The 25,491-nt window shown below is 48.4% G+C and overlaps 3 protein-coding genes and 1 non-coding gene across 8 annotated transcripts; 3 read left to right on the plus strand and 1 right to left on the minus strand.

Annotated features, from left to right (window-relative positions):
• Window positions 1–290: 290 nt before the first annotated feature.
• Window positions 291–6,554, minus strand: APBB3 (amyloid beta precursor protein binding family B member 3). 5 transcript variants are annotated; one of them, XM_003732215.6, is made up of 13 exons: window positions 6,104–6,481; window positions 5,657–5,820; window positions 5,499–5,575; window positions 4,646–4,706; window positions 4,339–4,485; window positions 4,086–4,213; window positions 3,829–3,834; window positions 3,572–3,686; window positions 3,350–3,434; window positions 3,004–3,087; window positions 2,632–2,747; window positions 2,306–2,497; window positions 291–842 (listed from the first exon to the last, which is right to left on the minus strand). In XM_003732215.6, the coding sequence occupies exons 1-13, from the start codon at window positions 6,150–6,152 to the stop codon at window positions 606–608; spliced, it is 1,461 nt and encodes a 486-aa protein (XP_003732263.1). In that variant the 5' UTR covers window positions 6,153–6,481; the 3' UTR covers window positions 291–605. The 5 variants fall into 5 exon arrangements, with proteins under 5 accessions (XP_003732263.1, XP_002744283.1, XP_035141967.1 ...); XM_002744237.6 differs by having other exon boundaries at window positions 3,572–3,707; XM_035286076.3 differs by lacking the exon at window positions 3,829–3,834 and having other exon boundaries at window positions 6,018–6,554.
• A 132-nt stretch (window positions 6,555–6,686) lies between these two features.
• LOC100895344 (SLC35A4 upstream open reading frame protein) lies at window positions 6,687–10,996 on the plus strand. The gene is made up of 3 exons (XM_017968216.4): window positions 6,687–6,717; window positions 7,770–7,868; window positions 8,463–10,996. Exons 1-3 carry the CDS (start codon window positions 6,703–6,705, stop codon window positions 8,658–8,660), a joined length of 312 nt encoding a protein of 103 aa, XP_017823705.3. The 5' UTR covers window positions 6,687–6,702; the 3' UTR covers window positions 8,661–10,996.
• On the plus strand, window positions 8,651–10,996 carry SLC35A4 (solute carrier family 35 member A4). Its single transcript, XM_054252550.2, has one exon. It carries the CDS (start codon window positions 9,065–9,067, stop codon window positions 10,037–10,039), a length of 975 nt encoding a protein of 324 aa, XP_054108525.1. The 5' UTR covers window positions 8,651–9,064; the 3' UTR covers window positions 10,040–10,996.
• Window positions 10,997–22,747: 11,751 nt separating this feature from the next.
• Window positions 22,748–22,874, plus strand: LOC118151952 (small nucleolar RNA SNORA27). The gene has a single exon (XR_004740344.1). It is a non-coding gene; the product is annotated as a small nucleolar RNA SNORA27 (small nucleolar RNA).
• Window positions 22,875–25,491: the final 2,617 nt, after the last annotated feature.

Raw genomic sequence — 25,491 nt, forward strand, 5'->3', positions numbered from 1 at the left:
CTAGTTGAATTACATCACATCTGTTTTGACTCTTGTTCATCTCCCTGTCTGACAGTCTCAGGTGGGACCCTGACTATTTTATTACATCCCCAGCGCCTAGCTTAGTGCCTGGCACAGAGAAGTCCTTAGAAAATATGTTTGTTGAATGAATGACATCAGATCTCCATCACACCTATATTGGTCATGTGACTACAGAGAGCCACCAATATCAAGCACAGACACAAAGACACTGATCTCACACAGGCTGTTAGCCCCCAGCCCTGTCCCAGGCCCAATATACTCATACCCAGTGAGGTCACTGAGGGATTTTTATTTGCACTGATTTTGCTATAAAGTGTTACTGAGGTAGAGCCAATTGTCCATGGTTGGACGGGCAAGGAACACAAGGACCCAAGGAAAGGGGAGCCAGGGTCCTAGGTTGTGGGGCAGTGCCTCCCAGTCATCCATATAAACAATAAATTGGGCAATAAATAGATGGTGGACAAGGATCAGAGGGACAGGCAGAGAAGGCTCCAAGGGGTGAGAGGCTACAGGCCTTGGGGAATAAAGGGGTACAGTGTTAGGCATGGACCTAGAGCCTCCTTCCCCAGCCTTCCCAGGTAAGTTTAGGGCATATGGAGCAGAGAGGGTTTCAGCCGGAAGGCATCAAGGAAAGAGAAGACACCCCGCTTTCGAGGGGTTGCCCCTGCACTGCCAACCCCTCCTTTGAGCAGGGGGAGGGGCAGGGGTCCTCCCGGGGAATCCATGGAGCTGGTCCGCTTGAGCCGCAGGCGGGCACGGGCCTGGGCACCCCAGGCCTTGCCTCGAGCTGCAGAGGCCACAAGACACTTCTGGTACTGAACCTAGGGAGAAGGGGAATTTGAGGATCCTTACTTTCTGCCCCTAGACTCCCTGAAAGCTTCTGCTGGACAGAGAACTGGCCAAATCTTCTATCTGATAACAAGGTTGGTAGTTGGCTACATGTGAAGTTTCTAGAGCATTCCAGGTAGCTCAAAAATCATAAAACGTGTATCAAGCACTTAAGGAGGCTGGACACTGCTAAGTGCTTTGTATAATTAAGTTATTTATGAGGCGTTATCCCTGTTTTGTGAATGAGGAAATTGAGATTCAGAGACTATATGACTTGCCCAAGGTCACACAGCCAGAGAAAGGCAGAAATGGCATTCTACTTAGTTCTTTCTGATTGCAGATCCTGAACTCCCAATTACATGTACCACTATGCTGCCTCTTTTCCATCTCTCACTGCTGTGGGCTAGTCCCTGGCAAAGCAGATTCCCTAGTCAAGGGTAAGGGTATACAACTCAAACTCCAGCCCCAATGCACCTGCCCCCAGTCATCTCATCTGAAAGGTTCAAAAGTGTCCTAATTATCCTTCCGACCTCCTCTCTTGTGTCCTCCAAATCTTTTAGCCATACTATAGCTTAAGTGGTCATCTTAATTCATAAACCTGACTTCACTGTCCAGCTTCAATGATTCCTAGTGCCTCCAGATGAACTCATCACCCTGACCTGTGAGGTTCCCCATAACCTGGCTTCTGTCATTCTCTCTGGTATCTCTCACTACATCCCCCTTGCATGCCAGATACACTAGATTCTTTCAGATACTCTCATCCACCAATAACTCTCACCTTCACAGCTAAGGCTCCCATGCTTGGCACACCTGCTCCACTCCCTTTCACCTGACTAACTTCCTTCTTGGACTCTTGGTTTTCTATCAGCTCTTCCTGACCCCTAAAAGGGCCACCTCTTCCATCAACCAGTGGTGTACAACTTATTTCTGGTCTTTCTTGGCTCTATCCTAAGTGTTTTGTGAAGGCAAGTACTGTGCCCTTTATAGCACTAAATTCTCAGGGTCAACTATGGTGCCTGGGACCCTGTAAGCACTCAAATTTGTTGAATGAATGAGTGAACTGAACTAACAAAGTGTAAGCAACCCACATTCAAATGCCCACAGGTGCCAGGAAATAAACCTAAATAAGACAAACAGGATCAACAATGTCCACTCTTTAGAGCACCGCTTCTGCACAATTCTGGCTGCATGTTGACATTTATACGTGTGAACCGAGTACCAGAGCTCTTGATATTTTAACAAAAAGAAGATAGTGATTATTATGTGAAATGTCCTGGCCTGTAAGTATTGGCAACTAATTAAAACTTACTAAAAACAGCATGAGGGCCAAAACATTAATGAACCAGAATCAGCCCAGGTTTATGATCTCTCAAGAGGCTGCTGACCCTGAGCCCCAGGAAATAGCGGAGAGCAGCTGCAGGGCAATCCCACCCACCCATACCCACCCCTGACTCACCATACAGGCAGCCTGCACAGCTTCGGAGAGTCCCCCTGCATGGGGCTGGCACCAGAAGGCTGCGCACTGGAAGCTCTGACGGCCCAGGTCAGCGATGAGGCCAAAGGTGTGTGGGTCGCGGCCAACACCAATAAATGTCACAAGGCGCACAGGGCACTGCCACAATGGCTCCTCCTCTGTACTGGCCTCTGCCTGCCCACACCAGGCCTAGTCACTAGAGGGCCAAGCACTGGCCAGACCCACTGAACTTTTCTGGCAGCAAGCAGTGACCCCTCAGCATCCCTGCTCACCCCTCCAAAGCCCCCAACTTCACCCTCTTCTTGTACCTGAACGGGGTATGCAGTCATGAGAGAGTCAGACACACTGAGCGTGGTGGGGACCCAGGCATTCCGGTCCCCCCTGGCAGTGAGGGCACCAATGGCCTCGTTCAGCACATCCATGCCTAGGGGAACATGCCCAGCATGTCTCCCAGTTGTAAAGAAAGAAAGAGTCTGCAGGGAGTGTCTAGGCCCCTCTCACTGACTTGGGATTCAGAGATACGGGAACAGGATAACTGGGGCAAGGCTTAGAAATCCGAGTTGGGAAGGCTGGTACATTCAAGGCCATGGGAGGACTCTGAGAAATGGTAGTGAGCCCCGCCTCATTCACCTTTCCCTTGCCTTACACAGCCCACCATATGCAGCCTCCTCAGTCCTCACCCATGGCTTTGGTGACTGGCAGTGTCCCCATGTACAGTGCCTCATACTTCTGAGCAGCCTGGCTCACCGCATCCAGCAACTCCACTGAAATATAAACATAAAGTTGGCCTGGAAGTTCTCTCAATTACCCTTTTCTCCACCCTTCTGATGGGGCCAGGACTCAGGTCAAAGCTGGTGCTGTAAGAAGAAAGACTCATAGATACTCCTCCAACTCACAACTTGGGATCCCTGAGACCAAACACCTCAGAAATTTATCCACAAAAGTTCTAAATAACCAGAAATCACCCAACCACAAAGCAGCACTGAAGCAGCCCGATGCAGCAATGCAGAACTCCCCTCCCCATACCTTGCCGTGGCAGGTCTTCAGGGGAGATGGGATCTGGGGAGCAGCAAGAGGCATCACCACTGACCCCTATTCGCTCTGACAAGATCTAAAACACAATGAAGCCAGCATGACCCATAGGGAGAGAAGGAAATTAGGGTAAAAGGGCCAGTACCCCTCCAACTACCTTGGAAGCTTCAGACCCAATCCCTTACCCACATTCCCTGCCCCACCCCTGACCCTTACCTGGGCACAAAGCCCATGTAGGACACTGGCAATGGCCTTGGCAGGAACATCACAGCGAAACACATGGCACTTGAGCATACAGCTGTCTTTGTCACTTGCCACAAAAGCGAAGTCCCTAGCAGGGGCAGAGATGGGGCTGGGGTAGAGGCTGGTTAGAGGCAGGAGCCTGCAGGAGGCTGGAAAGTCAGGCTAGGGATATGGCAGGGATGGAGTAGGGAGGTCAGGGATGGGGCTCAGGATACCTGGTTTTCACTCACCTGTCACTGTTCCGGAAGCATGTGGGAGCACAGAAGGGAATCAGCCCAGCCTCTCGGGCTCTCCCCCATCTGTCCCTGCTGAGCTGGGCCCACCCTCCCCAACCAGGGCTGGACCAGGCAGGGAAGGCAGTCCTGGGTCCACATCAGAGGATCTGTGTCCAGGGGTTCAAGTACTGGGGATCAGCATCAGTGGGGATCACAGCCTGCAGTAGGGAGGGAGAAGTAGCTCTCGCTTGGGGGAATGTAGGAGTCCTCACCGACCCTTGGAGCTCCCCACGCCCCACACACGGATGTGCACCAGAGGCTGGCAGTGGATCAGACTGTGGTCCAGGGGATTCACCAGGCTCATGGCATCCTTCTTCAGGATCATTAGCATGTTCTGGCCCTACCAAGGACAGAGGTCAGTCCAGAGCTCAGATAAAGATCACTGCCATGGGAAATAGGCAATTCAGGGACAACTACCTCTGCTGGGCCCTGGGTGAAACCCACTGTGGGGCCCAGCCAACTTACCTCACCCCAGGCAGCATCTGGGGGCTGGCTCCGGCTGCGGGTCTGGGCCAGCTGCTGGATGCAGTTATTGACTGCAATACTGCTCTTCCCCGGTGCCAGGTCCTCTTCAGGTACCTCTACCCAGCCCAGAGAGCGAACTGCAAAGCACTGATGGGTTGGGAGAGGGGACAGGAATAGGGATGGAGTAAGGTGGCGGGTGCCACAATACAAACGCCCTGCCTTCATCCTTGATGACCTGTGCTCAGTCCAATCCCACCCTTGGTCTTTCCCTTGGGACCTCCCAATGCCCTGAGGCCCAAGTCACTACCTTAGCCCCTGGCTCCATGCTCTGGATGTATGATTCTTCACCATACCAGGACAGAGAGTTACTGAAACAGAGCAGAGCTGTTAAGAGGACCACATTTCCTATAGTAGAGACACTTGTGAGGTCTACCAGAACATAAAGTGTGGCTTAGAATTTGAGGGAAAATTCAGGACAGAGGACCCAGACATAGGACATAGAATAAAAGTCACCAAGGCCAGGCACGGTGGCTCATGTCTGTAATCCCAGCACTTTGGGAGGCCAAGGCGGGTGGATCACGAGGTCAGGAGATTGAGCGCATCCTGGCCAACAGGGTGAAACCCCGTCTCTACTAAAAATATAAAAATTAGCCAGGTGTGGTGACGTGTGCCTGTAGTCCCAGCTACTCGGGAGGCTGACACAGGAGAATCGCTTGAACCCGGGAGGCAGAGGTTTTAGTGAGCCGTAATTGACCACTGCACTCCAGCCTGGGCGACAGAGTGAGACTCCATCTCAAAAGGAAAAAAAAAAAAAAAAAAGAATAAAAGTCACAAAATGGGGCAGAGTCAAATATGTAGACCAGAACCCCAAACTAGGACAAGAGACCCTAGAACACAGGACTTAATGGCCAAGGTCTAGAACATGATAGCTTAGGACCAAGAATATGAAAAACATGTAGCTACAAACAAGAGCTTAGAACAAGGAATACAACTCAAAATACTAACAGTTAAGAACATGGGACAGAGTCAGTAACACAACAGAACCCAAAACAGGGGACAGAATCAAGACCCTAGGCTGGAAAGCAGGCCGTGGGTCCAGCTGCATTTTTGAATGCCATGGAACCCCAAACCTTTCATTTTGCCTGGGCCACCCCTGTTACCTCCGGTCCAGTGAGCTCTCCAGGCTGGAGAAGGATCTCCCTTTGGGGGGCCGCAGTCCCCAAATCCCCTCCGTTTCCTATGGAGTGGGAGTTAGTCAGTGTAGCAGCAGACCTAGGTCCACACACAGGCTCAGACCCCCTCCTCACACTCCACCTACCGTGCCTGGGTTCTCCGCATCTCCTAGTTCCCAGGTTGGGCGCTGCCACTGGGTGCTACCGCTGGGTACATGCCAGTAGTAAGTACCTGCAGCATCATGGATCTTCCTCCAGCCAGGGGGTAGGCCAGGCTCCCCCTCCAGACTCTGGTCCCCCCACAAGTCATCTACAGGAACACCGGGTTAGAAAAAAAGGGAGCATATTTGTGAGTTCACAATAACATGTTATCATAATCCACTCTCCATCCACAAAATGGGTCAGTTCTTAGGCTGAAGATCCAAGCTCCCCAATCTTGAAGGCATAACACGTAAAGATCGGGTTCATTCGTTTCCCCCGGTCCCTACACAGAGACGTATCCCCCACCCTGTCTCTGAGCCCCAGAGTAGCCTTTCGCATTCCCTCGTCCTCCCTCAGCTCCTGGTCTTCCCACTGGGCCCGTCCGTGCACACCATCGCAGTTGACCAGAATGATGGCCAGCATGTAATCCTTGCCCAGCATAACCCCTGCCGCTCTCCGCCCAGCGTGACCTCCGGAGCTGCTGCGCCTGCAAGCCCAGCCTCTCTGCACCGAAGGCAGCCGGGCCAGCTGGCGCCGCACAAATACTGGGTGGGACACGGGCCGGTCCTGGGGGCGGGCCTGAGCCGCACCGCCCACCGAAGGGTGGTGCGTGTAAACAGGCGTCTGGAACTCCGAATAGGTGCGTGTTTCCGTGTGTGGGTCTGGGGGAGGCGCACGAACGCCAGCGAACCCGCTGACACCACCGCGCAACTATGAGCTCATCAGGCGCCCAAAGACCGCCAAGGCGAACATGCGTCGCGCGCTCGAGTGAGATCATCGCGCTCCGGTCGTGAATAAGCTCACACGCAGCCGGGGACTCGATGGACGGGGTCACGTGAAAGTATCTGGGAGAGGCGGGCGTGGTTAGTAGGAAAGCACCTCACCCTTTACAAAAATGCTCCGGAAGTGCCTTCGCCCTCAGTAAATATGGCCGGAGTAGTCGGCACTAGGGAGGCGGGGCTGCGCCTGCGCAACAAGTTCGGCGGGGAAGATGGCGGATGACAAGGTAAGTGGCCTTGGGGGTGATCTGCAGCCGGGCGTGGTCTTCACTCTCATTGACTTTTATAGTTCCTAGTAGAAGCGACTCTGGAGCGGCTCAGGAGTGAGGATGTCCCTTGCTTCTTCTGAGGCTCCTGTCAACTGTCTTAACAGTGTGGAGTGGTGTGGGGAGAGCATTCGACGAGGCGGGAGGAGCCGTGGATCCCCCCGATGTCCCCTCCTGGGAACCATCACGAACCCAAATAACTAGCACATACTCAAACACATTCACTCTGAAACACTCCTCACTTTACCCCATTCCCTAGCCCCTGAAATTTCCTTCCCAGTGACATGATGTTTCCAATCACACGGACACTCACATCACCCTCATTCAAACACTCCCTTACATACACTCTGAATTTCATACTTATATGCGATCAGAATCACCCAATTCATTTACTTACACACTTGCCGACAGTCATATTTTCTCTCTCTCTCTCTCTCTCTTTTTTTTTTTTTTCTGGTCATTCTGCCTTGTATCCAGTCACTCACATTCAGTTTGGAATGGCCTTGGGAAGAAAGAGGTAAAGCCCAGACAGGAACCAAGACAAGCAAATTGTCCAGGAAGCCGCCTCGATCCAGTACTCACCATTGGTCTAGAATCTCAGCATTACCCACACATTTACAAAATGTCAGGCACTAGGACATAGTAGCCAAGACAGACGGGTCACGACTTTCAAGGAGCTCATAATAGAGTCAGTAATGCTTTTCTGATGCACCTAATTAAAGGTCCCCTAGGTATCCTTCCTACCTTTCCTACATACTGCTTGCTGTATAAAATGCTTATCGAGGTTGATGTAAGTTACTGATTCAGATCCCATCTGTCAGTCCCTTCCTGGCCCCCATTTGAACTCTGCTTTTCAATGCTTTTCTTCCTTTGCCACTGCCATCTCAGGAAGCCTTTATAGGAAAAGGTCTTTCTGGCTCATCCCATCCCCTCCCAATTCCCAGCTTCTGATGGAATTGAGCAAGGGGTGGGGCTGAGTCAGACTGCTGGAGCCAGCCTCTTCCTTGTGCTAGGATTCTCTGCCTAAGCTGAAGGACCTGGCATTTCTCAAGAACCAGCTGGAACGCCTGCAGCGACGCGTGGAAGACGAAGTCAACACTGGAGTGGGCCAGGTAAAGACTGTCCCACTCCACCCCTGCCTTAGGCTTTATTGCCCAACACGCTGTTGAAAGTGTTGAATGAATGGTAGAGATTTATTCAGCAAATGATTATTGAAGGCCTATTTTCAGTCACCCTAAGGACAGTTTTTTCTGAATGGCACATGAACTAACATCTTAAATAGTGTTTAAGTAGGTGAAGAGGGGAGAAAAGAACATTCCAGGGAGATAGAACAGCATATGTAATTGTGATAGGAGTAGCATTATAAACATGAGGGGTGAAAGGAGGTCCGCTTGGCTACTGTAGTCAGGGAGCATGCTAGGAAATGAGGCTGGAGAAACCAGCAGGGCTAGGGGCATCTCTGACCTTGTGTGGCAGTAGAGTTCTATGATTGGAGCTTTCTGACCCCAGGGTTCTGAGAGTGTGTGATCAGAACTGCTAGGTTCTTTTTCTGGTCCCAGAACCTTGGGAAAAATCTGGAGAAAATACCGCGGTTGTCCAGGGTGAAGAGGAGCAAGTGGTGGAATGCTCTAATCTCAGCTTGAGTAGCCCCTGAACAGAGTCAGGGAAGAGCCTAGCTGAGTTTCCTTTTGCATTTTTCTCTGCAGGATGGCTCGCTATTGTCCTCCCCATTCCTCAAGGGATTCCTGGCTGGCTATGTGGTGGCCAAACTGAGGGCATCAGCAGTATTGGGTTTTGCTGTGGGCACCTGCACTGGCATCTACGCAGCTCAGGCATATGCTGTGCCCAATGTGGAGAAGACATTAAGGGACTATTTGCAGTCGCTACGCAAGGGGCCTGACTAGCTCTGGGTGCCATGGAAGAGACAGAATGAGCAGCTTGACCTGCAAGTGGAGACACTTTATCTGGATTCCCCAGCTGTCATCCATTTGCTGTCTCCAACTTTCCTGCCACCTTTATCTTTGCCTCCCTTCCTGCAGAGTGTGGACAGTAGTTCCGCAGCCTGCACCCTGGATTCCTTCTTCCCCTTCTTGACTCCATAGGACTGGCCCCAAGACTGTGGCTTCAAGGGCCACCAGCCCCTTGCTTTTCAAGCCCTGCCTGCAGAATTGGTAGATGACTCTGATCGTTATTCTCTCTGGCGATGTTCCATAGCTCCTCCTTCCAGGGAGCTGGCTTCATAACTTGATTTTCCCCAAATGTGTTGTAATCCCCGCTGCCCCTTGGCCACCCAGGGTCTGATGTGGGTATGAGTGTAGAGGATGGGGGTATGCAGGGCCTGGGCCGTCCTAGGCAGGCCCGCTGGACCTTGATGCTACTCCTATCCACTGCTATGTATGGTGCCCATGCCCCATTGCTGGCGCTGTGCCATGTGAATGGCCGTGTGCCCTTCCGGCCCTCCTCAGCCGTGCTGCTGACTGAACTGACCAAACTACTGTTATGCGCCTTCTCCTTTCTGGTGGGCTGGCAAGCATGGCCTGAGGGGGCCCCACCCTGGCGCCAGGCTGCTCCCTTCGCACTATCAGCCCTGCTCTATGGCGCTAACAACAACCTGGTGATCTATCTTCAGCGTTACATGGACCCCAGCACCTACCAGGTGCTGAGCAATCTCAAGATTGGAAGCACAGCCCTGCTCTACTGCTTCTGCCTCCGGCATCGCCTCTCTGTGCGTCAGGGGTTAGCGTTGCTGCTGCTGATGACTGCGGGAGCCTGCTATGCAGCAGGGGGCCTTCAAGTTCCTGGGAACACCTTTCCCAGTCCCCCTCCAGCAGCTGCTGCCAGCCCCATGCCCCTGCATATCACTCCACTGGGCCTGCTGCTTCTCATCCTGTACTGCCTCATCTCAGGCTTGTCTTCAGTGTACACAGAGCTGCTCATGAAGCGACAGCGGCTGCCCCTGGCACTTCAGAACCTCTTCCTCTACACTTTTGGTGTGCTCCTGAATCTAGGTCTGCATGCTGGCAGCAGCCCCGGCCCAGGCCTCCTGGAAGGTTTCTCAGGATGGGCAGCACTCGTAGTGCTGAGCCAGGCGTTAAATGGACTGCTCATGTCCGCTGTCATGAAGCACGGCAGCAGCATCACGCGCCTCTTTGTAGTGTCCTGCTCACTGGTGGTCAACGCCGTGCTCTCAGCAGTCCTGCTGCGGCTGCAGCTCACAGCCACCTTCTTCCTGGCCACATTGCTCATTGGCCTGGCCATGCACCTGTACTATGGCAGCCGCTAGTCCCTGACTACTTCCACCCTGACTCTGGACCCTGTATATTGGGTGCCACCACCAGACCCCCCTCCCAGGTGACCTTCTCCCTCCCCTCAGCAGCCCTGTAACAAGTGCCTTTTGGGAAAAGCTGGAGAAGTGAGAGCAGCCAGGTTATTCTCTGGAGATAGGTTAATGTAAAGATACCCCAGGAGACGCGAAGAGTGGGTTTGGTTAAGGAAATGCTTACCATTCCCCATCCCCAACCAAGTTCTTCCAGACTAAAGAATAAAGATAACATCAATACCTAGGCCTGAGAAATGACCCCATCCCTGTTGGGCAGCTCACTGCCTCGTCCTGCATGAACACGGTTGATGAAGACGGGGTATGGGCAACATGTGGCTTTCCTTGCCTACTTTGGTCACCCCAGTAGAGCCACTGGAGCTGGCTACTCCAGCCTAGCCTTGGTGCATGACTCTTCCATAAAGGATACTCAACCTCCCACTTTCATGCAGGAAGGCCCAGTTGCCACAGATTATACAAGCATTACCCCAGCCATTCTGACAATCTTCCCCCAGTTACAGCAATGCCTAGAGACATGCCTCCTGCCCTCTCCACAGTGCTGCTCCCCACACCTAGCCTTTGTTCTGGAAACTCCAGAGAGGGCTGGGCTTGATTCATCTCAGGGAATGTAGCCCCTGGGCCCTTGCTTAAGCCTACACTCCTGACCTCTCTGCTCACCCTGAGGGCCGCCTTGAATCCCGCTACCCACTCTGAGGCTCCTGGGAGGCATCATGCTTCCCACTCGGGGGCTTGCCCCTGCCTAGCAGTCTCCCAGCTCCCAACAGCCTGGGGAAGCTCTGCACAGAGTGACCTGGGACAGGGTACAGGAAACCTGTAGCTCAATCAGTGTGTCTTTAACTGCACAAGCAATAAGGTCTTAATAAAGTGTTCTAGGCTGTAGGGTGCTTCCTACAACCACAGCCAGGATTGTCTTGTGTCTTCTATTTACACAACTCCCCTCAAACAATTTTGTTCCTCTGGGGTCCTGAGTATCTTAATTCTGGGGTAACTTTTAGACTAAAAATAGTTTTCTCCAAGCTGTTGCCAGTGGCTTTATTTCCTTTGAGAGCTCCTTGGAGCTGAGACATTTCCGTGTCACAGAGCTTTGAAATTTCCCTGCAGCACAAAATTTGAGCCCTGGGGAACGCAGACGGAGTCAGGAACAGAAGGTTCCTGGGCCTGGCAGGATGAACTAGACTAGAAGCTAATGTGGTTTTGGTTTCCATTCCCTCTGGCTCCCTCACAGACAATTCCTGCCTGTCATCTGTCTTAAAATCATGGCCAGGGGAATGTCAGACCCTGCTTCTATGGTAGAATACATGGTGAGTTTCTTAAAAAAAAGGCCAGGGGCGGGGCGGGGTCCTAGGCCTATCTCAGACCTATTAAAGTAGAATCTTAGGGAGCAGTGTTTGGGAATCTTTTTCTTTCTTTGAAGCTCCCTGGGTGGTTCTGATGCATACAGAAGCTTGTGAGCCACTGCTGTGCAGTGTAGGACTATGGACAGACTTGAATTTGAATTCCGGCTCTGCCACTTAGCTGAGTGTTCTTGGGCAGTTGCTTAACCTCTCCCAGCTTTAGTTGCCTTATCCCTGAAATGAGGATCAAGTGGTACCTACTATATGTGGTAGCTGTAGAGGCTAAATAAATTAATATTAGGCACTTAGGAAGGACTAGAACAATGAGACATGGTTCATGTTATTAATTATCCATACTGAGGATCAGCTTGGTTTCGTCTCACCTTTCTCTCCCTTCTATGAGCCTCAAACATTAGGAGAGAGGAAGCTACCTCTAAAGGGTTCCTGATCAGATTTCTCCCCAGGGCAGAGGTCCAGCATGACTGCCCCGAGCCTAGTCTACACCCTGCTGAAGCTGCTGGTTCTGAGCTTGGAGCTCCTGATTCTGTGTGGCCAGGTTGATTGTATCTTCCAGGATGCCAGCCAGCAGGCTGCGGTGACGATGCTCTGCGGTGAGGGTCCGCTTCTCCCACAGGCCCTGCCAGGCTTGGAATACCTGTGCCCAGATTCAGAGGTGTCTGTCACTTGGCCAGCCTTGGAGCCAGCTCGAGGCCTGCCCTCCAACCCCACTCACCTGCAGCACATGGTGTGTCCGAGCTCGGGTGGCCTGCACATGCAGGTCAGAGAGGGCTGCCAGGTCCTGCTCTGCCATGTCCTGCTCTTCGTGAAGGGCCTGCAGCTGGAATCTCAGCACCATCTGTTCCTGCTGCCATCTCTGCCTCTCCTCGCAGGCCTTCAGTGATAACACATACTCTTTGCTGAGTGCCACCCATGTGCCAGCCTCTGTGCTAAATACTTCAAGTGTATGATTTTATCTAATAACAACCATGTGTGGCTTTGCCATCTTACAGATTTGGCAACAGTGAATCAGAGAAGTGACCTAATTTGCCCAAATTCTCATGGCTAGTGTAGGTCAGAGCTGACATGGCACATGCCTTTCAATGGTTTGCAACTATCCTTGGGGTAAAGTTGAAAGCCAGAGCTGTGGCACACACTTGTCTCTTTAGCCTTGCTTCTGACTACACACCTGTTCAGCTCCAGCCAGATTGGAGAATTTGCAGTTCCCAGACCCACTTTGCCATTGCTTCCCTCTGAACCTTTGCTCATACTGTTTTGTTTTCTCTGAGAACACGTCCCCACTCCACCCACTCCCACCACATATCCATGTTATGTTTCTTAATTTGTTCAAATAAGTTGTATCTATGAGTGCCTTGATGTGATGAGCAGTGACTGCCCTTGTGAAGCTCAGTGTCCAGTGAATTCCCCTGGCTGATTTCTGCCTGTTCTTTAAGGCTCAGCTTAGATGCCATCTCCTCTGATCCACTCCAGCCTGGGTCAGATATACCTTTTTGGTCCCACAAGCCCCTAGCTACCCCATCCCATCACTCAGCACTGAGAATTGCCTCATCTATCCCTGACAAGGTTGTAAGGGCCGTGAGAGAGGGTATGAACCAGTTGGTTGTGATTGATGATGGATTCCCAGCCCCTAGCACAGTACCTGGACCAATTAGAACCTCAAACCCTTCGTTGACCCTCCTCACCTTCTCTTCAGCCACCAGGCCTTTGACCTGGTCATCTGCCACCTCCTCCTTATGTTCCAAATGCTCCAGCTTCTCTTGAATCCAAATTTTGTGCTGCTCCCTCAGTCTCTGCCTCCAGGCCTGGGCCAAGAAGAATTACAGGGCCACATCTGGTACCTGCTGGGCTCGGTCAGAAGTCCATGTGCATGCCCAGCTTTTCCAATAGAACCTCATCACCAGAGCTGCTTCCAGAACAACATCCAGGACCTAACTGACCTGGAAGAGCCTGTAGCTTGGGCAGAGACTCAGGAGGCCATGGTGGGGAGGGGAAGGTAGTGGCTCTGCCAAGAGGTGCTATAATGGTCCTCAGGATCCTGTACCCTTAATCCAATCAACAGGAAAACAGCCCCTCCCCATGGCCCTCCCTTAGGGGTCCAGTCACCCTCAGGTCCCTTATTTGTCAAAAGCTTCTATTTCTCCCTGACACTGGGGCAGGGTAAGCAGGGACACGATAGCTGGGATCTGTAGCTCTTCGCTCTCCCTATGGCTTGCAGTTGTTCCTGGGGTACATGAGGTATTACCTGTTCCTTAGGGTGCCTGAGAGGATTCTTTTGGTGGAGCTCACACCTTAGGGATGCCATTGTTCCTGCCACTAGAGGAAAATGTAATTAATCACACTAAAGGTGGAGGAGACCTCCCACTCCCAGCTCACCCCCAAGTCCCAGACCCACCCTGGGGCTCTCCCTCGAGGCATGGGCTCTGGCTTGCTGGTGAATCTGTCACCTGCAGAGAAGATATTAGGAGTGACCGTTCCACACCTTTCCTCCCAGGACAGTGTAGGTTAAGATCAGGGCTTGAAAATCACACAGATCACAGGTCCCAGTCCCTCCTCTTCTTAGCTGTATGACCTCAAGCAGGTGATCACCCTAGTCTCCATGTTCTTCCCTATCAAATTGAGCTGATAAAAGTTGTAACAGCATGAAATGAAGTGCTGCACTGAGAGCACTGAGTAGTAAGCACTTGCTCAATAAATGGGAGCTACCATGCCTGACTCCCAAGGCCCAAGGCTGTAAAAACAAGTTGTAAGCAATTATGAGAAAAAAAAGAGAAAGACCAGGAGAGGCTGGACAGGGGCAGGGTTTCAACCACGCTGTGATAAATCACAGAAGAGCAGAAAGGCCATGCAGCCTAAGGAGAGGAAAGAGGACTAGATTAGGAGTCTAAGGACTTGAGGTACTTCTGCTGCCTCTGATTACGCCTGTGACCCAGGCTCATAGGTCTTACATCTTTTCTTTTTCTTTTTTATGGCAGAGTCTCACTGTATCACCCAGGCTGGAGTGTAGTGGTGCAATCTCAGCTCACTGCAACCTCTGCCTCTTGGGTTCAAGTGATTCTCCTGCCTCAGCCTCCTGAGTAGCTGGTACCACAGGCATGCGCCACCACGCCTGGCTAATTTTTGTGTTTTTGAGTAGAGATAGGGTTTCACCATGTTGGCCAGGCTAGTTTTGAACTCCTGGCTTCAGGTGATCCACCCACCTCAGCCTCCTGAAGCGCTGGGATTACAGGCATGAGCCACCATGCCCAGCCCTCTCACATCTTTCCTTTTCCTTTCTTATCTTTTCCTTTTTTCAGGTGGAGTTTCACTCTTGTTGCCCAGGCTGGAGTGCAATGGCACAATTTCGGTTCACTGAAATCTCTACTTTCCAAGTTCAAGAGACTCTCCTGCCTCAGCCTCCTGAGTAGCTGGGACTACAAGCGTGTGCCACCACACAGGGATAATTTTTGTATTTTTGTAGAGACGGGATTTCTCCATGTTGGCCAGGATGGCCTCGAATTCCTGACCTCAGGTGATCTGCTCACCTCGGCCTCCCCAAGTGCTGGGATTACAGACATGAGCCACTGTGCCTGGCCTCATATCTTTTCTTGAAGCCTCAGTTTGCTCATCTGAAAAGTGGGCACAGTGTTATCTTTCCTGCTTAAAATACTTCTGTGGCTCACCTGTGACCTTTAAGACAAAGTCCAAATGTCTCTGTTTTACAAAGCCCTGTATGACCTGCCCCCTGCTGCCCTCTCCAGTCATTCCCTCCTGACTCTTCCTCACGTTCTGTTCTCCAATAAATCAGCTGCTTGCACTTCCCCAAGGGACCAAGCACTTTCTTGCCTCTGAGTCTTTGCCTGTCATTCTCTCTGCCTGCAATGTTCTTCACTCATCTTTATTGACCTCCTTCAGGGATCGCTTCCTCCATGAAGTCTTCCTTCTCTCCTTGCCAAGGCTAACTTAGATGTCCCACAGAACTCTTTGTTTATAAGCCTTTCAGAGCACCGATTATGGTGGTGTAATTGTTTCTTCCCAGGAGATTATAAGCTCCATGACGACAGGGAATTCTCAGGGCCTGTGTGGCACTGTGCCCAGCACACAGTGGGTGGTCAATAAGTGTTTGGGAATCAGTAAGTCAATGAATGGATGGAGGTCTTCCTCAAAGTGCTCTGGAAAGATGACAGGAAGGCAGACACAAACGAGGCTCCTAAAAGGGTGAATGTAGGCCGGGCGTGATGGCTCACGCGTATAATCCCAGCACTTTGGGAGGCCAAGGCGGTGGATCACGAGGTCAAGAGATTGAGACCATCCTGGTCAATAAGGTGAAACCCCGTCTCTACTAAAAATACAAAAATTAGCCGGGCATGGTGGTGTGCGCCTGTAATCCCAGCTACTCGGGAGGCTGAGGCAGGAGAATTGCTTGAACCCAGGAGGCGGAGGTTGCAGTGAGCCGAGATCGTGCCATTGCACTCCAGTCTGGGTAACAAGAGTGAAACTCTGTCTCAAAAAAAAAAAAGGGGGTGAATGTGAAGACACACCTGTAGTTCTGGAAGCCCCACCGCATCAGTTCTGGCTCCTTTGAGCATCTGGCTTTTTGGGCACTGGCTCCACCCTTTTACCACCTATGGAGAAAGGGTTCAAGGTAGGCACTGGCCATGGCTGGCCCAGGTGCCCTCAGGCCTCACCTTGCTTACCTGTAGCTCCCACAGTGCCCTGACCAGCTGGCTTAACCCACTGTCCGTTAGGGTGTCCCCAAGGAGGCCTAAACGCAGGAGCCTCAGGCCAGCCAGGCGGGCCCGAGCGTCTTCTACTGCATCCCACGGGGTGGGTCTCACCTGTTTCACCTGCATCCTTCTTCCTGAGGCCCCCAGCAGAGCAGCCTGGAGCAAACTCAGGGAGCTACCTAGTGAAGGGACACTCCAAGTGAATTACGCCTTCTTGTGGACTCCAAAGCACACTGCCTATAATACGTTTAGTTTTTATTAGAACTATTCATAAAAATATCTAACCCCCACCAGGCTTTTACATGTGCTTGACGGCACTTCACTAAGGCTGTTCATGGATTGCCTCTTTTATCCACACAACACTCCAATCAGGCTAAAGCTCTCATCTATCCTGCCTCCCCTGACATTTTCCAGATGAGAAAATGGAAGCTCACAGAGGTCAAGCCACTTCTTGGCAAGTGGCAGAACTAAAACTAAAGCCCATGCCCTTCATCATGATACCAAACTGGCCTGAAGATAAACACGTCTGGCCCTCACTGCTTTATCCTTGTGGGTATGAACTGCTCTAACTTATCTTCCTCATTCCAAGGGGCCTAGCACAGGGGAAGGTCTGGGAACTTGCTAGCCAAATGAATGTGTGTTGATTTTGGGGACGAGAGCCAGGCATATTTTTACTCTTTTATTATGGAGAATTTCAAACATATACAAAGTATAGGAAATGCCATCTACCTGTCACCCAGTTTTGATAGTTATCAACTCATGCCATTTCCGTTGATCAATACTCCCACCATAACCTCCCCCAAATCCCTGACATCATATTTCAGAGGGTTGATTTTTTTTTTCTTTTCTTTCTCTAGCATCTACATTAGGGACACAGAGGCTTTATTTATTTATTTATTTATTTATTTATTTGAGATGAAGTCTTGCTCTGTCTCCCAGGCTGGAGTACAGTGGCATGATCTCAGCTCACTTCAACCTCTGCCTCCCAGGTTCAAGCAATTCTCCTGCCTCAGCCTCCCAAGTAGCTGGGACTACAGGTGCCTACCACCATGCCCAGCTAATTTTTGTATTTTTAGTAAAGACAGGGTTTCATCGTGTTGGCCAGGCTGGTCTCCAACTCCTGACCTCAAGTGATCCACCTGCCTCAGCCTCCCAAAATGCTGGGATTGCAGGCAGACATGAGCCACTGTGCTCAGCTAAGGCTTGATTTTTAATGCGTGTTTGAAAATAGGAGATTCCCTTCCCTTCTCTTATCCTCTCTCTCCTCATCTATAGATTAGGCCTGTCTCTCTTTTGTAAATTATATGTGCCTCATGGGGTTGTGGTAAAAATCAAAGGCTTTTGTGCAAAAATGCTTGGGAAATGGTGTAAGGCCTCTGAAGAGTGAGGAGTTACTTTCACCGTTGACCTTGCTTTGCCTTTCCAGTTTCTGTCAGCCTAGACACTCCCTGAAGGGTCAGGCTCTCTCTCCGGGCTGGGGTTGGGGCTGAGGCTGGTTGGGTGATGGGAGAGGCAGGCCCAAGGACAGATCTCAGAGCTTCCCAAAGAACCCCACACTCTCCTCTGGCCACCTTGAGGGTCCAGACGAAGAAGTAGGCCACCGTAGTTGTTTCCTTCCAAGAGCCGTGAGACAATCCAGGGCAAAGAGCCCTCCGCCTCCTCACCAACAACTTCACCAGCCAACACCCGCAGCAGGGGGCAGTCTGTGCAAGAGGGAGAGAGGAAGAAAGGTGATATCCTCTGGTGGATGGGGAAAGAAATTGGACAGAATTACACTCTGATAAAAAGGGCGACTATTTCCAGAAACGTTTGTGCATCACTTGACAGACCCGCAACATTGTGTAGATCTTTATTTTATTAATATTATTTTTTAAATTACAGAAGTAATGCATTCTTGCCGGGCATGATGGCTCACGCCTGTAATCCCAGCACTTTGGGAGTCCAAGGCTGGAAGATCACTTGAGGTTAGGAGTTTGAGACCAGCCTGACCAACATGGTGAAACCCCATCTCTGCAAAAAATACAAAAAGTTGCGGGGTGTAGTAGCACACGCCTGTAATTCCAGCTACTAGGGAGGCTGAGGCAGGAGAATTGCTTGAACCCAGAGGGCAGAATTCCAGTCTAGTCAACAATGCAAGACTCTGTCTCAAAAAAAAAAAAAAAAGAAGTAATACATTCTCATTGAAGTATTGAAATGTGAGATTATAAAATTAACACCAAGACAAAAGTATGCCAGATTGCAGGGTCTTGATTGCCGGCGACCACGGAGGACTCACATCTCTCCAGCCCGTGGCCCCGAAAGGAGGGTGACAAGACCCTTTTATGCCCATAAACCACCTCTGGGGTGAGCGTGTGGGGCGGAGGTGGGGGTGAAGGGATTCAGATATTCTGAAGGTCAGGGGATTCCGTAAATCACCTCCCAGGCAGAGAGGAGGGTGCCAGTCTCCAGACATTCCAAGGACTAGGGGACTTGTTGTCACTTCGATTGTTACCTAAGTGGTTTACAGAGGTCAAGATAAGCGTTAGTTTACACATCCTCTGGGCAGTGGTGGAATCCACAGATCTTAGTTACTTATTACAAGTCGCAGGAGCCAGGATGGAATTAACTTGGGCTGCTTATTCTGGTCATTACTGGTAAGCAAAGGCCAGCAATTCTGGCAGTCACTGATAAGAAAAGGTAAGCAGTTTTATTTACAGAAGCCAAGGTTAGCAGCCGTTACAACTTATTTTTGGAAAACAGCTTTGTTTTTTATAAAATGGCGTTGCTCAGGTTCCAGCTGTAGCACATTATGCTAAAAAATTTTAAATTGTGTACCTGACAAGTAACTTGTACCCAGAATATATAAAGAGCTCTTACAACTCAGCGATAAAAAGACAAATAACCCAATTTTAAAATGGGCAAAAGAAGACGACATCAGTGAAAGAACTCCAAGAATCCATCCATCCCCAAAAACACCTAGCAAAAATGGCCAGAAACAACCTTACTTTAACTCTGAAAGATAGAGGTTTACAGCAACCAATGCTTAACCAGGAGAAAGGCAACTTAAATATGGAAGAGATCTCTATGGTGCTTTTTTTGTTTGTTTGTTTTGTTTTGTTTTTAAAGATGGGGTTTCACCATGTTGGTCAGGCTGGTCTTGAACTCCCAACCTCAAGTGATCTGCCTGCCTTGGCCCCCAAAGTGCTTGGATTACAGGCATGAGCCACCACGCCTGGCCCGGTGTTTTAACCTACCCTAGCTCCAACCCCTTCCCCAGCACAGAGCTAGTCTTAAAGACAGCAGCTCAAATTTCTGGTGGGGATTCCTAGTTAGGGAGGAAGCAGAGAAGATCTTGTTCCCAATGAATTGTGTTTGTCTTTTTGATTGTCTGGAGTTTCCCCCAAAGAACTGATGAAAGGGAATTCTCTTTGCTTCACCTGTCTCAGAACTCTTTCAAGGCAGAGCAGCTACACAGAGGTTGTTTCCTGAAAATTGCTGATGAACAAAAGAACAAGGCACTGCTACCTGGAGCAAAAATAACAGTTGGGGCACAAAATTGATGCCCTGAAAAACTGGGAAAAATTTGAAAGTGATATTTTTGGGAGAATAAGGGCTTCAAAAAGTTTCCATGTGTACTAGAAAGCCTAGAAAGCACACCCAGGGTAAAACTCATGTGCAGAACAGGCCCAATAAGGCAATAAACTTTCATCTCTGGTCTTTGGGCTCAGCACAAGCAGGAAGTGAAGGCTAAAACAGAGCTGTAAGGTGCCTGGCTAAGCTTAGGAGTGACTCCATACAGAGCCAATCTGCAAGGAAATGGAGCATTTTTTCTTTTTTCCTTCCTTCCTTTTTTTTTCTTTTTTAATATTCTTCTTTCTTCTTTTTGTTTCTTTTTTCTTCTTTTTTAAAAAACAAAACAAAACTTATTTTTTGGTCCCAGGAATTTAAGGAATTATATGTTAGGTCACTGGCTAACCACCAAAATAACAAAATGAAGGCTTCCGTGAATATAAAGAATACCGTCTTTGAAAAAAAAAAAGAGAGAGAGAGAGAAAGCAAAAAACCCCACAAAGATAAAGAGAGAATCTTGAAAACAGCAGGAGAGAAGCAGCTTATTATGTGCGATGGATCTTCAATAATACTAAAAACAGATTTATCCCCAGAAACCATGGAGATAACATAAAGTTGGCCCTTTATATCCATAGGCTCTGCATCTGTGGATTCAACCAAGCGTGAATCAAAAATATTTGAGAGAAAAATGATTTTGTCTGTACTGAGCATGTGCAGATTTTTTTCTTGTCACTATTCCCTAAACAGTATAGTATACCAATAATTTACACAACGTTTACATTGTATTAGGAATTATAAGTAATCTAGAGATGATTTAAAGTATGTGGGAGGATGTACGTAGGTTTTGGGCAGGTATTATAACATTCTATTTTTTATTTTTATTAGTTTTATTTTGTGTGTGGTGTTGTTTTTCTTTTTAGATGGAGTCTCGCTCTGTCACCCAGGCTGGAGTGCAGTAGCGTGATCTCAGCTCACTGCAACCTCCGCCTCCCGGGTTTGAGCAATTTTCCTGCCTCGGCCTCCCCAGTAGCTGGAGTTACAGGCGTGCACCACCACTCACAGCTGATTTTTGTATTTTTAGTAGAGACAGGGTTTCACCATGTTGGCCAGGCTGATCTCAAATTCTTGATTTCAAGTGATCTGCCTGTGTTGGCCTCCCAAAGTGCTGAGATTACAGGTATGAGCCACAACTCCTGGCTATTTTTTTTCTTTTTTGAGACGGATTTTCACTCTTGTTACCCAGGCTGGGGTGCAATGGTGCGATCTCAGCTCACCGCAACCTCCGCCTCCTGGGTTCAGGCAATTCTCCTGCCTCAGCCTCCTGAGTAGCTGGGGTTACAGGCACACGCCACCATGCCCAGCAAATTTTTTGTATTTTTAGTAGAGAAGGGGTTTCACCATGTTGACCAGGATGGTCTCGATCTCTTGACCTCGTGATCCACCTGCCTCAGCCTCCCAAAGTGCTGGGATTACAGGCGTGAGCCACCACGACCGGCCAACGCCTGGCTATTTTTATTAGTATTTTTTTTTAGGCAAGGTCTTGCTCTGTCACCCAGGCTAGTGGTGTGATCATGGCTCACTGAAGCTTTCACCTCCTGGACTCAAGCTATTGCTTCAGCCTGTCAAGTAGCTATTATTTTTTTTTTACAGTCTTTTAAAATTTTTATTTTTTTGTAGTGACGATCTCACTATGTTGCCCAGGCTGGTTTCAAACTCCTGGGCTCAAGCAATCCTTCTTCTGCTTTGGCATCCCAAAGTCTGGAATTACAGGCATGAGCCACTGTGCCTCGCCCACAACATTTTATGTAAGATACTGGAATGTCTGTGAATGTTGATATCTGCAGGGGGGTCCTGGAACCAATCCCCAAAAGGATACCAAGATACAATGGTATTTAAAGTGCTTAAAAAAAAAACCCTGCCAATCAAGAATTATATATCTGGCAACAGTATCCTTCAAACATGAAGGCAAAATTATGACACTCCCAGATAAATCAAAGCTGAAGTAATTCCTCGCTAGTAGACTTGCCTTACCAAAAATGCTAAAGAGAGTCCATCAGCCTTTAATGAAAGAATGCTAGATGTAACTTGAAGCCATATAAAGAAATAAGGAACAATAAGGTAACTACATGTGTAAATATAAAAGCCTGTGTTATTGCATTTTTGGTTTGTAATTCCTGTTTTTTTGCCTATATGATTTTAAAAACAAATGCATAAAATAATAATTGTAAACCTATGATAATGGGCATACAATGTATACGGATATAATTTGTGACATTTGCAACATAACAAGAAAAGATGTAGATATACGGGATAAAATCTTTATAAATATTGAGGCTACATTGGTATTAATTCAAGCTAGATTGCTAGATGTTTTCTGTTTGTTTGTTTTCAGACAGAGTCTTGCTCTGTCGCCCAGGCTGGAGTGCAGTGGTGTGATCTCGGCTCACTGCAACCTCTGCCTCCTGGGTTCAACTGATTCTCCTGCCTCAGCCTACCCAGTAGCTGGGACTACAGGTGCGTGTCACCACGCCCTGCTGATTTTTTTGTATTATTAGTATAGACAGCGTTTCACCGTGTTAGCCAGGATGGTCTCGATCTCCTGACCTCATGATCTGCCCGCCTCACTCTCCCAGAGTGCTGGCATTACAGGTGTGAGCCACTGCACCTGGCTTTTTTTTTTTAGATGAGGTTTCACTATGTTGTCCACGCTGGTTTCAAACTTCTGGGTTCAAAAGATCCTCCTGCCTCAGCCTCCTGAGTAGCTGGGATTACAGGTGTATACCATCGTGCCTAGACAGATTGTTTTAAATTTAAGATATTAACTGTAATCTCCAAGGTGGCCACAAGGAAAATCAGTTTTGTTTTGTTTTTAAGACAGAGTCTCACTCTGTCACCCAGGCTAGAGGGCAGTGGCATGATCACGGCTCACTGCAGCCTCAACCTTCCAGGCTCCAGCAATCCTCCCACTTCAGTCTCCTGAGTAGCTAGGGCCATAGGCCTGCGCCACTATCCCCGGCCAATAGAAAAAGAACTTTTTAAAATATGGGGAAAAACCCCTGTTCAATTGGCCAAATGGATTTACATATTAATCTTTATTGCTCATTAACTGGGACAAAGGAAATATCATTTTAAAACTCAAGCAACTGAGTGTCTTGTATCCCGTCAGAGGAAAGAAACTGAAAAAGTAAAAAAGAAGGAAAAAAATATAGAAAGGGTAATGAGAAAAAAATCAATACAGCACAGTGCAAAAAATCAATTAATACAAAAGGCAATATTAGAAGATTTAAGAAAAAAAATATATAGCCAGATAGCAAAATGGCAGAAGTAAGTCCTTGTTATCAGCGATTACTTTAAAGGTAAATGGAATAAACTCCACAATTAAATAACAGAGTTTGGAAGAATAGATTTTTTAAAAAGCCCATAATTTATCTATGTGTTGTCTACAAGAGGCTCATTTTTCTTTATTTTTTTAAGAGACAAGGTCTCACTCAGTTGCCCAGGCTAGAGTATGGTGATGTGATCAAGGCTCACTGCAGCCTCAACCTCCCAGGCTCAAGTGATCCTCCTGCCTCAGCCTCCAAGTAGCTGGAACTACAGGTGTGTGCCACCATATCTAGATATTTTTATTTTTTGGTAGAGATGGGATCTTACTATGTTGCCCAGGCTGGTTTCAATCTTCTGGACTCAAATGATTCTTCCACTTTGGCCTTCCAAAGCGTTGGGATTATAGGCATCAGCTGCCATGGCCAGCCATGACCCACTTTAGATTCAAAGACACAAATAAGTTAAAAGTAAGAAAATGGAAAAAGATATTCCATGCAAATAGCAACTAAAAGAGTCCTTGGTGGCTATGTAAATATCACATCAAATAGACTGTAAGTCAAAAACTGTTACAAATGACAAAGAAGCATATTATATATTCATAAAAGGTTCAATTCATCAAAAAGATAAACATAAACATGTATGCACCTGACATTAGCTATGTGAAGCAAAAGTTGACAGAAACAAAGGGAAAATAGATAGTTCTAGAATATTGGAGACTTCAGTATTCTACTTTATTTTCATTTTCTTTTTTTGAGATAAGATCTCACTATATTGCCCAGGCTGGTCTTGAACTCCTAGGCTCAAGCAATCCTCCTGCCTCAGCCACCTGAGTAGTTGAAATTACAGGTGCATGCCACTACACCCAGCTTCCCAGTTTCAATACTAAGCAGAACAAGTAGACAAATGATCAATAAGGAAGTAGAGGATTTAAGTAACACTAAATCATTTAGACCTAAAAGACATATTTAGAACACTCAATCCCAAAATAACAGAATACACATTCTTCTCAAATGCACAGAACATTCCACAAGGTAGACCATATGCTAGGCCACTAAGCAAGTGTCAATCATATATATATATTTTTTGAGATGGAGTTTCGCTCTTGTTACGCAGGCTGGAGTGCAATGGCACGATCTTGGCTCACCGCAACCTCCGCCTCCTGGGTTCAGGCAATTCTCCTACCTCAGCCTCCCAAGTAGCTGGGATTACAGGCACACACCACCATGCCCAGCTAATTTTTTGTATCTTTAGTAGAGACGGGGTTTCACCATGTTGACCAAGATGGTCTCAATCTCTTGACCTCGTAATCCACCTGCCTCGTCCTCCCAAAGTGCTGCGATTACAGGCTTGAGCCACCGCGCCCTGCCTAATCATATTTAAAAGTTAAAATCACACCAAGTATCTTCTCTGGCCATAGTGGAATAAACTAGAAATGAGTAACAGAAGAGAAACTGGAAAATTCACAAATACGTAGAAATCAACCAACCACTGGGTCAGAAAATAAATCACAGGGAAAATCAGAAAATACTTTCAGAAGCATGAAAACAAAAACACAACATATCGGCCAGGCACGGTGGCTCAAGCTTGTAATCCTAGCACTTTGGGAGGCCGAGGTGGGTGGATCACCTGAGGTCAGGAGTTCAAGACCAGCCTGGCCATCATGGTGAAACCCCATCTTTAAAAAAACAAACAAACAAAAAACACAGCATATCAATACTTACGGGATGAAGTAAAAGTAGTGCTCAGAGAGAAATGTGTAAGTGTAAATGCCTACATTGAAAAGGAAGCTCTGCGACCAATAATTTAACTAGACACCTCAAAAAAATAAACTAGAAAAAAACAAAAAAAGAAGAGAAAAATAAACTCAAAGCTAACAGAATAAAGAAAAGAATAGAGATCCAAACAGAGATAAATGAAAAAGAGAATATAAAATAATAGAAAATCAATGAAACCAAAGTTGATTTCTTGAAAAATATTTTAAAATGGGCAGGAGCGGGGGCCGGCGCGGTGGCTCACGCCTGTAATCCCAGCACTTTGGGAGGCTGAGGCGGGTGGATCACGAGGTCAAGAGATCGAGACCATCTTGGTCAACATGGTGAAACCTCGCCTCTACTGAAAATACAAAAATTAGCTGGGCGTCTTGGGGGGCGCCTGTAGTCCCAGCTATTCGCGAGGCTGAGGCAGGAGAATTGCTTGAACCCGGGAGGCAGAAGTTGCAGTGAGCCGAGATTGTGCCACTGCACTCCAGCCTGGCGCCTGGCGACAAAGTGAGACTCTGTCTCAAAAAAAAAAAAAAAAAAATTTGAAGATCACCCCATTCCACAGTATGAGGTGAACCCATGGACCACAGAGATTTTATATCACCTTTTGGAACACAACACAGTCCGGGACAGGGATGTCTATCTGATAATAGAGGACTAGAAGCAGAAAGCAAGTGAATACGAGTCAGAAGTATCTTCAAGATCTTCTC

This window comes from Callithrix jacchus, chromosome 2, assembly GCF_049354715.1.
Source record: "Callithrix jacchus isolate 240 chromosome 2, calJac240_pri, whole genome shotgun sequence".
In the NCBI taxonomy this organism is placed as follows: Eukaryota; Metazoa; Chordata; class Mammalia; order Primates; family Cebidae; genus Callithrix; species Callithrix jacchus.

What these genes read in the sequence shown, in the direction of transcription:
- LOC100895344 (XM_017968216.4), top strand. An exon ending in TCAACACTGGAGTGGGCCAG is followed by an intron (nt 7,869 to 8,462) that starts GTAAAGACTGTC and finishes TTTTCTCTGCAG; the next exon opens with GATGGCTCGCTATTGTCCTC.
- APBB3 (XM_035286076.3), bottom strand. Translation starts at nt 6,489, where the DNA reads ATGATCTCACTCGAGCGCGCGACGCATGTTCGCCTTGGCGGTCTTTGG. An exon ending in GTGGGGAGCTCCAAGGGTCG is followed by an intron (nt 3,687 to 4,085) that starts GTGAGGACTCCT and finishes TGCCCCTGCTAG; the next exon opens with GGACTTCGCTTTTGTGGCAA. An exon ending in TACATGGGCTTTGTGCCCAG is followed by an intron (nt 3,435 to 3,571) that starts GTAAGGGTCAGG and finishes ATTGTGTTTTAG; the next exon opens with ATCTTGTCAGAGCGAATAGG.
- SLC35A4 (XM_054252550.2), top strand. Translation starts at nt 9,065, where the DNA reads ATGAGTGTAGAGGATGGGGGTATGCAGGGCCTGGGCCGTCCTAGGCAG.